Source organism: Neomonachus schauinslandi, chromosome 14, assembly GCF_002201575.2.
Source record: "Neomonachus schauinslandi chromosome 14, ASM220157v2, whole genome shotgun sequence".
Classification (NCBI taxonomy): domain Eukaryota; kingdom Metazoa; phylum Chordata; class Mammalia; order Carnivora; family Phocidae; genus Neomonachus; species Neomonachus schauinslandi.
The window spans coordinates 27,607,796-27,620,238 of NC_058416.1; the positions used below are offsets into that span (position 1 = coordinate 27,607,796).

Genomic DNA, 12,443 nt, shown 5'->3' on the forward strand with positions numbered 1-12,443 from the left:
AGTGCAATACAGAGAGAGGGTGGGAAGATAGTAATTTACTGGATACCTGTGTGTGGTCAGCTCTGTACTAAGTGTAGAAATAAAAACACTAAAATTGCATTCACCAATATGGGATCACATGCAATCGAGTACAAAGTTGGATGGATAAATTTGCCTTTACTTTCTTACATGGCACCTGATTTCTTATTTGGACTTTATTATTGAGTTAATGAGTAAGTGAATAAATGAATGCATGACAATATAATTATGTAATATAAGTACTGTAGTAGTTTGTGCCCATGTCTTTGTTCATTTTATACTAGTCTCAGCCCTCCTGTTCAAACCTTGGCCCAATTTAAGATTTTTCAGTCTGTCATATTCCTTAACACCCATTTTTTTTTTCCTCCTCTTCCTATGAGGTTTATCTGGATGATTGCATTAAACTCTTTTTTTTTTTTTTTAATTTTATTTATTGAGAGAGACACAGTGAGAGAGGGAACACAAGCAGGGGGAGTGGGAGAGGGAGAAGCAGGCTCCCCACTGAGCCAGGAGCCTGATACGGGGCTCGGTTCCAGGAGCCTGGGATCATGACCTGAGCCGAAGGCAGATGCTTAACCGACTGAGCCGCCCAGGCGCCCCACATTAAACTCTTAATGGGACTACCTGCCCTTTCCCCCAGTCCATTGTCTGGTGGTAGCTACCACCTTTCTCAGGCTTGTTGAGAGCTGTTCACTACTAGTATCAAGTCCAGGCACTGCAGCATGTCACGCAAGGCTGTCTAGGGTAATAATTTAAGATCACGAGCTTTAGCTCTTAAACTGTCATTAAGGCTTTTTGGATAGGAATTCTGTTTATTAATCATACCACATGCTTGTGAGCTCCTAGCTCCTGATAGAATATTAGTAGCCGGGTGGGGGCTCCCTCAAAACTTGTAAGTAACTGAAGATAATGATTTTATTCATTTAGGCCTCTGATGGTTTATGTAACTGTTCTATAGATCTTCAGCATTCTTCTCAAAAGTAATAGGCCAAGGCTTTGTACCCATTTAATATGTTACTACCTAGTGGTAGCCATTGCTCGGTAAGTAGGACATAATTTTCTTTCAGCTAAAGAAAGGGTTTTAAGTAACTTGCGGAAGCATGAGGCTCCCCAGCCTCCCCTTGACCTGCACCCAGTGAGGCCTCCTGTGCCAGTCATTTCCTCAGCCGTGCTCCTGAGTCAGAAGGACGCCACCCAGCTGGTGCGCACGGACCTGAATGTGTTGCAGCAGCAGGCCAGGTAAGACCATGAGACCTCCAGGGCCGTGCCTTTGTGCTCGCTGCTGTGACAGCTTGGATGACTGCGTACCTAGAAGGGCTTCCTCATCAGCCACCTCTGCGTGAGGGTAATTTGACCAGGCTAGCCCAGTCAGTTACCTCAGCTAACCAAGTTGTGACAAGTCTCTTAATTTTACATTGAAATGATGTGGTGCTTACATGGACGATAAATTTTACATTTCCTGGGGTGGCATTTCTGAGTGTCAGCAGTGCCAGCCAAGTGTTTCTTAAGCTTCTCCTGAGGAGACTTTCTGATATTGGAAAGATGGTGTTAAAAGGGTATCCAGTGAGATTTGCTTTCTTTTGTCACTGCTTCGCTCCCTAACTCTTCATGTTCTTTAACAAACTGCCACAGGCGCTTGATCAGAGTGTGGGAAAGTCATTTAGTGCTCTGAGTTGAAGTAGATACAGAATGATCAACTCTTGAAGGTTTGATTCTTGCTTGTTGTCTTGTGAGAAGGAGTGTGTGTGGAGTGAGTCTGTTTTATAAAGTAAAAGAGTCTTATCTTCTCAAAGACCATGGGAATCTATCTCTTACTGGCTTTTGTTTCCTTGGCTGTTTTTGGTCCAGGTATTTATTGTGTGTGTGTGTGTGTGTGTGTGCGTGCGTGCATGCGTGCGCATGTGTGTGTGTGCGTGCGTGTGCACGCGCACCCCTGGCCCCACCAGCGCATGCGTACACAACACGTAACAGTATCGACACCCATGTAAAAAGTTAGCTTCCTCCATCTTTGACAGTTCAGTTTGAGTTGCTAATACCTAAGAAATCACTGGTGCTTAGAAGTAAGGTACCCCTTTAGGAATGTTTTAATCGGGATGAAATTCTCATTTGGTCTTGTTTATTTAAGGGTCTGTGTAAAAAACATTGTTAATGTAATACAGATTCTAAATGAAGCTTTGTTCCTGGCTAAAAAGTCGTCCCACTTTCCCTTCTTTTCTTAACTTCCTTATCAAGGAAAAGAGAGGATTTACACACACCTTTGGTCTTTTGTTCCTGTAGAATACTAGGTCTTGTTGCTCTCTAGTGTAGGCTGGGGGTAACCGGAAGCCTTTATTACTTACCATGAAACCCTTCCTAAGCCATTCTTCTACCTCCTGATGATGTTTCCAGAACTGCAGCTCTTCGAGAATCCCAGCAGGTTGCCCTGGAGAGTGAGCTGTTGGACACAATGCCCAAACAGTACGTGAACAGGGAAGAACAAGCCACTCTGCATTTGGAGTGTAGAGGTAGTAGCGGTAAGAAATGCCAAGGACCAGCCGTTGTCACAGTTCAGGTAAGATTGTGGAAGCTTCTTCATGATTCACTGAATTTTTAATTGAGTCCCTAATATTGGCATATTGTTGAGAGAGACAGCAAGAAGTTCATAGCACATGATTCACGTCCCAAAACATTTAATAGTTTTGTGGGGGGCGGTGACGGCCCACACGGAGCTAATCATGTATTTCCATAGTGCTGATGTGTCCTGCAAGACAAATTCACAGAAAAGCAGTCAACTGAGAAGATTCTTAGAGAGAGGGGCTCACACTGGTCCTTAGAAGACTTTGATGATGACGGTTTGGAGTCACTGGGAAGGAATGTGGGAATGGAGTCTTCTGGACATAGTTTAGGGGGCACCGGCTAGGTCAGTCTACTTCAGGTGGTTTCTGGCTGTGGTGGTGGGAATTCATATCAGAAAGGTTGGGGTTTACATCGGAAAAGAGGATCCTTTGGGAGCTCCAGCCGTGTGCCCTGGCCAGTGGGGAGCCACTGAAGACAGACATGGAGGGCCGTGTGGAAAGCAGGTCAGTTGGGTGGAGCTTGCCAGCAGGCAGAAAGAAAGAGATGTGCAGCTATAAGATTAGGAATTCAACCGCCTCTTAGAGTCAGCTTCTTGGGTTGGAAAAACAGGCTCAAGTTGGGTCTGTGACATCGTAAGGACGTCAGGGTGGAGCTTAGCTTTAGCCAGCACTGTCTAAACACGCTGCAGAACTTACTTTATCCTCCCCACAACCCTGTGAGGTGGGTATTCTTGTTATCTTCAGGAAATAAAGGCACAGAGAAGTTAAGCACACACCCGAAGTGGCACAGCTGCTGAGTGGCAGAACCAGGAAGGCCCGGGCAGTGTGGCTGCAGAGCGCCGCTCCCCCACCGCTGCACCTGAGTCCTGTGCCAGGGCCTTCAGGTCCCCAGAGCCGGGAAAGAACCGCTCAGAGATAGGCTGCCTGTTGCCTGACTCCATTTGCACAAACATGGCTCCTCGTCTTTTGTTAGCTTTTAAGAAATTAGGGAAAATTTATTTTACTGACTCTTGATTGTCTTTCCAGAATTTCCTTTTGTTCTAATCCGCATTTGAGCAGTTCTGATGTATTCCTCATCAGTCTCCTTGGGAGCCTGTTTTCTCTAAAATGACTCCTCTGAAGTAACTTTTATACTTGTATTTTTCATTACCTTTAAAATTTGTTTCTGATGAAATAATATCTTCGTATGCATCTAAAGTTCAGAACTTTGATCTGGGATGGGAGACTTCTAAACACTGAGTAATGTCTTTGGCCAGGTGCTTTATAAAGTTAATTTTCTTTCAGTGTAATTTTCCCCTCAGTTACAAATACTTTAGTAAGACTAGGTAGGAGCATTTAAGAAGGATCACTTGCTAAAGGAATAGTGCTGGAAGACAAGTCTGTCAATTTCGGATGGAGTTTGAATTGGTGTGAAAAAAGCTGAAATGTATCCAGTTCTAATTAAAAAGGGTGTCTTTCAATCTGTGCCTTCACAAATATGGTATTTTTCCATATTTTGGAATTACATATCTTTGCCAGGCTGTTAATTCTATACAGAGAGGGGAAGTCTCCTCAGATGCATTTTTGTAAATGACTGGGTGAAGTGAGTACAAAAATGTTTTCCCAGTTCTGGCCAGTAGCTTGCTCTGTGAAGAGTTGTGAATATTTGCTGCCCCAGCCAAAGAACAGGTCTCTTTGCCTGACCTGTTAACTCTCCGGGTCTTGCGGTGGAAAATACCACCAGGCAGACTTGGGAGCTTTAGCTCCCAGCCTACCAGTGACTTGGCGCTTTTCCTTTTCTGAAGTAGTCTTGATTTGTCTGAACCCTTGAATTGAAATTTCTTTACAAACTTTTGCTTTGTTGATTCTGAAATAGAAAGGCATACCTTTCCTAAAATTCCTTCAAAGTGATTTTGATTAGAGGGAGATTGGAAAGCGGATGATTTATGATAAGAATTAAAATGAATATGGTTTAGATTTTATTTTTACAAACAAATAAAAATATTTCTTTCTTTTCTCAAAAGAAAAATTGATAGATGCTAAGATTGCTTAAAGAAAGGAAGCAAAAAGAGAGGAGAGAGGGGGGAAAAAGGAGATTTTAGAGAAGCCTAAAGAATGTGAAAAAATAGCTGTGTTTTGTGGCCATAATCTCATTAGAAATATCCAAGTTTTCTTAAAGCATGCTCTGATTTTCTGCTGGCCTTACTAGTTTGCCCAGTGCTCTACCTTTCAGTTCCATTTGGGAAGACCTAGAAACTTGGGAACCCCCACTGATGGCTCCTAGAAGTACCAATATCGACACGGTATCTACTTCAGCCATTATTTTGCCTGGTGATGCAGATCTGCCAGGGATATTAAAAATGTGAGGATAGTGAGCAGCTTTTGTAGTCTGATTCAAGTAAGATTTCTTTAGAAAGTTATATAGAAATTGCTAACTAAGTCTATCCTAGGCAGTACTTGCTGGTTGATACTTCTAGGAATTGAAGACAAAAAAATTTTTTTGGCTACTCCTTGATAGCTAAGAGCAAGGTAGAAGAAAGTTGAAACTCTAGCTGTCATGAAGTTGGGGCATTATCTAATTGATGCAAGTCAGTTAGATTCGCTCTGAGTTTTGGTCAGAGATTGTACTTGAGTCTAAAGCTGTCTCTTACACAAATGGATGACTTTGGTTATGGATGTTGGGGTAGGGAAGGTGAGTTCTGCCTGTTTAGGACTCATCATGGAACTGCCACTGGGAGAGCATATGCCATACAGAAGGTAGATTGTTATTCTTATACAGAGAATTGTAGCCCCTCTGTGTGTGTGTGTCCAGGGACCACTTCATGGCTATATCCAGTAGTTTTGATCCTGTTTAACATAATTCTATCATCTGGCGATGCTGAACGTCATGAGGTCTCTTCTAGTCCCTCCAAATCACTAGCCACTTTGCAGGTTCTGTCCAGGGTTCCTCTTCATCAACTCAACCCTTAGATTGCTGGTTGTGAGTTGCGCTTCCCCTGATCCCCTCCGTCATTGTGACATTAGCGGCTTTTGCCTACTATTTGTGTTGGAGTTCCTAATCTAGTGTGGGTGTGTGAATGGTCTTCAGTGAGTCAGTGAAGTCCCTGAAAGTATATGGAAATTTTTTTTCTGGAGAGTTCGTAACTTCAGTAGATCCTCAGTAATCCATGACCCCCAAAGGGCTAACCCATATGTTGATGACTCCTGTTCTGCTTTTCTAGTCCAGAATTCTCTGAGTTCCAAATCTAGATTTCTGCTTGCCTATGTAATGTTCTGTGAATGTCCAAAGATACCTCAAACTCCACAGGTCCCAAACTAATCCCACTTTGACCCTCCAAACCAGTTTTTCCTGTAACAGGAAATGGGGACCTAGGCATCAGTGTCATCGCCCCACCCTCATACGTCCCATCTAGTTACTTTCCAAGTCCTCCCGGCTCTGCTTCTGAAATGACTTTACATTTGTTTTCTTTCTCTTCGTTCCCATTGCCCCCAGGTAGCCCCACATCACTTCTCCCCTAAACCATTACGTAAGGCTTCCTGTCCATAGACTCTCACCCTGTCCAGTCTGTTTTCCATTCTGCCACCATTCATCTTTTTAAACACAAAGCTCATCGCATTTGCAGGCTGACAACCAGCATTGGCTCTCCAGTATCTATAAGGAATAGGACTCTTGGGACCCCCCGTAATCTGTTCTTCATCAGTTTCTAGTGGCATCATTTACCCTTTCCTGATCCCTAAACATTGTTTTCTAGCCACTCAGGCTTTTTCCATTCTCTAAACATGACATGCACGTTCCTACCTTCTGTCTTAGGCATGCGCTACCTGTCCCACGCTCCTGTTGTCGCATGAGAGCTCCTTCCTCTCATCCTTCCAGTCTTGGGTCAGGCAGTACGTCTTGAGGTCCTAGCCCCTCTAGTCAGATTGAGGTAGTCTCTCATAGCAGCTCGTGCATAAATGCTGTGGTAGTTGCCTGCTGTCTTTCCTGCCAGTCTGTGAACTCCTCAGGGATAGAGTTCCTGTCCTTAGTCGTCTGTGTTCCTGTACCATCGAGCATGGCTCCTGGCACATAATAGGTGCCCTTTCTTTCTTTTTTTAAAAGATTTTATTTATTTATTTGTCAGAGAGACAGAACACAAGCAGGGGGAGAGGCAGACAGAGGGAGAAGCAGGCTCCCCGCCGAGCAAGGAGCCCGATGTGGGACTCGATCCCAGGACCCTGGGATCATGACCTGAGCCAAAGGCAGCCGCTTAACTGACTGAGCCACCCAGGCGTCCCTAGGTGCCCTTTCACGGCCCTGAATGAGTCCATGAAAACCACCAGCACATCACTCATTAGGCTGAGTTACAACTTGTTTTGCATTATGATCACCTCTGTCACTGTGACTAGATTCTGAGTTCTGTGAGGGCCGGGACCTTGTCTTAACTCATGTTTCTATTGTCAGTGGCTCAGTCAGTGCCATAGAACTGAGGTGTTTGAAGGAGCAAACAACTACAGATTTATACTCTTCACAAGTAAGATTTTCACTACCCTCAGGAATTTTGTAGATATTATTTGGCTGGAAGTTGGAACTTATTCCTACTAGAAATTAGCAGTCACTCTTTGACTGTGTTTACCTTAGGCCAATTTATTGTTCAGTTGGCCGACTTAATGCTTTCCATACAAAATCTCGACTTAAGCACCACACTGCTGCGCTTTTTGCTCTAATACAAACGCCTCCTGGGCATTCCATCTTGGAAAGTGATAAGGATGGTCATACTTCAGTATATTACATTATTTCCCAGCTCTGTTCATTATTTCTTCTTATCACTTGCTGGGGCACTCCCATATCCCAGGGTACATGCTGGTGACTCTGCATACATTATCTCACTTAATCTTCACAAAATGTGGGTGACGAAACAGGTTCAGAGAGTCTCAAGGACCTGCCATAGTCACACAGCTTGTAAGTGGCTCAGTTGAAATTCAAGCCCACGTCTATTTAAATTCAAGACCCATTCTTTCCCACTCGGTATTGGTAAATGAAGCCATTTGCTTTTAGCTATTTCTGCTCCAATTTTTAAGACTAGCTGTATCATTCTGAGAAAGCTGATCATGACCATCAATTTTCATTTAAATTAACAGGTATACCATTTTCTCTCTCTGAGTTGGTGTGATAGGATCACCTTCCCTTTCAGTGATTAGAAAATTCATTGATTGGATCCATTTTAAAAATCAGTTTCACGGACTTTATATTATATTATATTTTTATATTATGTTATATATATTATATTATGACTATATTTTAAATATAAATTTTAAGATTAAAATGCATAAGTATATTTAAATGGCTCATTTATAAAGATTACAAATTATATCATGAAAATATTTTATAGCTTCATAGAATTTTTCTGAGAGGGAAAGCCCTGGAAATTTCCAGCCATCTGCAAATGTTTGAACTATGTATAGCTTGTTAGGGGTATACAAAAGCCAAATATATTTTATGGGAAGTGAAACGTGCTTCTTCTGCGGTCGTCTCTCCCAGTAGAAGCCTCTAATAATTCAGTGATATTCCCTGAGGAAATGGTGTGATTTATAATAGGGTTCCTTTTGTTGTACTGTGGTATTGTGGGGCATGTTTGTGGGACCCAGGATTGATTTATTATCATGTGAAAAATTTGCTCAGTCCTAGAAATGAAAGATGGAAAAGACCCACTGAAGGCCTCGCAGTATTGTAACAACTTACTTGCTTTGTTCAGCTTTTCCATCGCTTTGTCTCCTTACAGTGACTTAAGTGGAGGGGCTTCCAGCACGCGGCTTTGCTGTGTAGTCCACAACTTCTGGTGATTGTGAGCCGCCAGGCAGTCAGCCCCTCTTCCGTCCTTGTGAGCAAAGAAAACTCTCAGTAGAGTTGGGCGCAATGAACAAAAACACGTAGACTGGGAAATAATGATCATTGTGTGGTGTTTTTGGTGAGAATGTTGCTTTTCCTTACTCTTGGGCACTAGTAGTTTCCACAGCGTGCGGTGGCAGTTCTGAAGCTCCAGTTAACTTAGTCTTGTCTCTGCATTTCCCAGTCTGGGGAACCTCTTTCCTTCTCTCTTACCCATTGTCTTTCCACTTCCCTTCATCCTCACTGTCTTCCTTCCTCCCCTCAGATTCCTTTTTTTCCTCCCTGTTTGGCTGCCTTCTCTCCAGGCCAGCCAAGGGCTGTGACCCTCAAAGACCCAGTGTAACCGCAGTGGGTGACATCGTAGGCACAAAACTGACTGCACATGCTCCTGATCACATTTTAGGTTATTAAACGTTGGTCTTTTATTTGAAAGATTGGAAATTTAATATTTGTATTGATTCATTATGTGGTTTAATAGAGGTAATTTGATTATTTTATCTTTCATTTCTCCAAAAATTAAAATACTTGTTGTTAACATTATATGTTCTTATTCACTTTCATGCCTTTTGATTCAAGCTAACAGTGTATTTTTTTCTTTAAGAAGTTTCGTAAAGCTTTTTAATACAACATTGCTGAGTTTTTTGGAAAAAAGTTGTTCTCACGATTGTGAAAGTAGGTGCTCGGCATCCTGTCAGAGTCGTGTTGTACTGGGGTGCTGTGTAAAGCAGAAGAGACCGGACCATTGCACTCCAGGAGCCTTTCATCTGGAATTTATGATAATAACTCTGGCAGGGACATAAGGGCCTCAGTTAAATAAATTTGTGAATTAAGTATTTATGTTATTTACAAACAAAGGTACCTGTAATCATTGCAGTGGTGGGCTGAAGACTGGGTTTGGGTAGGTGCACATAAAGGAAGATGTAGTAGACTGCATTGCTCATTCACATGATTGGGGGAGCCCATTTGAGGAGAATGCAGGATTTAACATTCCTGCCTTCTGAATGTTCTCATCTCTTCAGCATTCTCTGCTGTGCCTGCAGGATAAGTCCAAATTCCCTGGTTTGCTTCAAAGAACTCCCCCAGGACAGGACCCCTCCTCCCTAGACTGACTGCTCTGTGCTATTCATCCCTGACCTCCCTGCCAGGCGGGGCTTCTCCTTGTTGTCCCTGTGTCCTCCTGTCCTCCACAGTTGCTGCCTTAGTTCTATCTTTGTGTTGCAGCCTGGATGTAGGATATGCTCTGCATCTATTCATATCCAAGAAAGGACATTACAAAGCAGTTATCATACAGGTCACCATCAATTTTTTTTTTTTTTTGAAGATTTTATTTATTTGACAGAGAGAGACGCAGCAAGAGAGGGAACACAAGCATGGGGAGCGGGAGAGGGAGAAGCAGGCTTCCCGCTGAGCAGGGAGCCCAATGCGGGGCTCGATCCCAGGACCCCCGGATCATGACCTGAGCTGAAGGCAGACGCTTAATGACTGAGCCACCCAGGCGCCCCTAGGTCACCATCAATTAATTAGAGAAAAGGGATATTAACAATCCCCTCAAATAAGAGAGATGTAATCTTAACTAAAGGCTAATCTTTTAAATTGAAATAGATTTAGTTTTTTTTTTTTTTTTAAGCTCAGTAAATTCTCCGTTGTCACATCTTTACTGAGAATGAGTAAAAATTTTATCAGAGATGAGCTTCAGGGGCCACTGAATCAGTCAACTGCTCTTTTGTAGGCATGCAGCTGATTTGTGCACTTCCTGTATTTTATCTTATTTTGTTTGTTTTATAATTGTATATCCTTTCTTCCTTTCAGAATGGCAAGTGTTTTATTAACAGCATCTGTATCATGGTCTTTGTATGTGTGGCACACATGAGATGTGCAGCCTTAGTGTTTTGAGTTGAACTGTGTGTGCTATTGGGTGGGGAGAACGGGAGGTCAAGCTTCTGGGGAAGATGCTCAACAGAGGAGGGGCGTGGTATGCTTCAAGGAAAACCTCAGTGGTAGAAGACATTAAGTCTGTTTTTGATGAGAGCTGGGGAGTCCAAACATAAGTGACAGAGAACATATCCTGCAAAAGACTGTGAGCCAGCGATAAACTGACTCAGGTTTGATTCTTCATGAAAAACCTGAGGTTCTTGCATAGTTTTCTGACATTTTTTTTCCCACCCCTGTCCCATTCAACTGAGAATTTTGAGTTATAATATTAATTGTAGTAATAATTCTTCATCAAGTACACAGTATATTTGTAATAAATCTTTGCTGTAGAAACATAATAGGAACAAAAACGTCTGTTGACCATTTAAATTTTTCTTAGTTTGAAGGTATGCATAAAAATGAAGCAATAAGCCAGCAGCTTCATGTTTTGCGAAAAGAAGTGAAGCAGTTGCAAGCCGAAGCTGCTAAACCACCATCACTTAATACTGTGGAAGCTGCGGTCCATGCAGAAAACTTGATTACGTAAGTTTTGAGAGCATTATAATTTAAAAATCTATTTTGTTACTACTGATAGTAATCCTACCTGCTACCACACCCCCAGGCACCTACTAATTAAATTAGTACAGGGATCAGCAAACAATGGCCGTTGGACCAAATCTGGCCTGCCACCTCTTTTTATAAATAAAGTTTTATTGAACACAGCCATGCCCATTTATTTACTTCATGTGTATGGCTTTATGCTATAATGGCAGAATTGAATAGTTGTGACAGTTTAGGGCCCATAAAACATAAAATATTTACTATCTGGTCCTCGATAGAATAAGCTTACTGACCCCTGAATTATGAGATGACACAGCATATTGAAATTCAATCATGGAGAGATTTAGTGCTTAAGCTTTAGATTATAGTTACATTTACCAGAAAATCATCATCGTCAACCCAGATTACTGAGCAGAGTTTGAAGTGGAATTGCTCAGGGGAATTAGGACTCTCAACTGTAGTTGTCAGCTTGCATTTGGCCATTGTGATTTTTTTCCCATGGAGCATCTGGCTTACACTCAATGTCCTCTTTCTTCTTAAAGCCACCAGGGCATGACTTGGGAGAGAGGTTGACCCTGCCTTTGATTTAAGGTGACTCCACATTCTAGTACCAGCAACTAATCCCCCAGTAGATTGGGGTGGTGATACGGAGGAGGGCATTGAGTCCTTTTGTAGGTTGGATTGGGGGACCTGGGAAGAAGAAGGAGGTGAGGTGAACAAGAAGTTAATGTTTCTTTTACCAGCAAAGGAACTCAAAAGAGTGTGAGACTTAGAAGAGGTGTCTTTATTCTAGGATCTTACTCTACAAAAATCTTTTTCAGTGTTTTGGATTTTAAAATTTAGAGAACTCCGTGTTCTTGTTTTTAAAAATATGTATTCTATAAGGAATACACAAAGTGAAAGAATAAATTATGAATTACATAGAAAATATGAAAGGGTAATTTTGATAAGGGTAAGAATGTTAATACAGCTGATCCCCACTCTCCCAGAAGGACATAAAATCATTTCTGTGTATTAAAAATAAGTGTCGGGCCAAGTTGGAAGATACTTACCCCATGGCATATTTTATTTTAAAGATTTTATTTATTAGGGCGCCTGGGTGGCTCAGTCGTTAAGCGTCTGCCTTCGGCTCAGGTCATGATCCCAGGGTCCCGGGATCGAGCCGCGCATCGGGCTCCCTGCTCGGCGGGAAGCCTGCTTCTCCCTCCCCCACTACCGCTGCTTGTGTTCCCTCTCTCGCTGTGTCTCTCTCTGTCAAATCTTAAAAAAAAATAAATAAAAACTTAAAGATTTTATTCATTAGAGAGAGAGCACTCATGAGTGGGGGGATGGGCAGGGGATGTCTCCCTGCTGAGAGGGAGCTGACTTGGGGATCAGTCCCAGGACCCTGGGATCATGACCTGAGCCAAAGGCAGACACCTAACTGACTGAGCCACCCAGGCGCCCCAATCTCATGGAATAATTTTAAAGTGACATTTGTATGGGGCTCTGAAGGACTCTTAAGAATATTGCCTGAGAAGTGTAGAGTACCAGAGAAATACTTGTGAGTCTGG

At 42.5% G+C, this 12,443-nt stretch overlaps 1 protein-coding gene across 1 annotated transcript in view; it reads left to right on the forward strand.

Moving 5' to 3' along the window:
• Nucleotides 1–12,443, forward strand: part of EPG5 (ectopic P-granules autophagy protein 5 homolog) — a 103,298-nt gene that overhangs the window by 57,788 nt on the left and 33,067 nt on the right. The window contains exons 26-28 of the mRNA XM_044921256.1: nucleotides 1,086–1,257; nucleotides 2,407–2,569; nucleotides 10,730–10,872. Of these exons, the coding sequence (XP_044777191.1) occupies nucleotides 1,086–1,257; nucleotides 2,407–2,569; nucleotides 10,730–10,872 (478 nt within the window). The remainder of the gene's footprint in view (nucleotides 1–1,085; nucleotides 1,258–2,406; nucleotides 2,570–10,729; nucleotides 10,873–12,443) is intronic.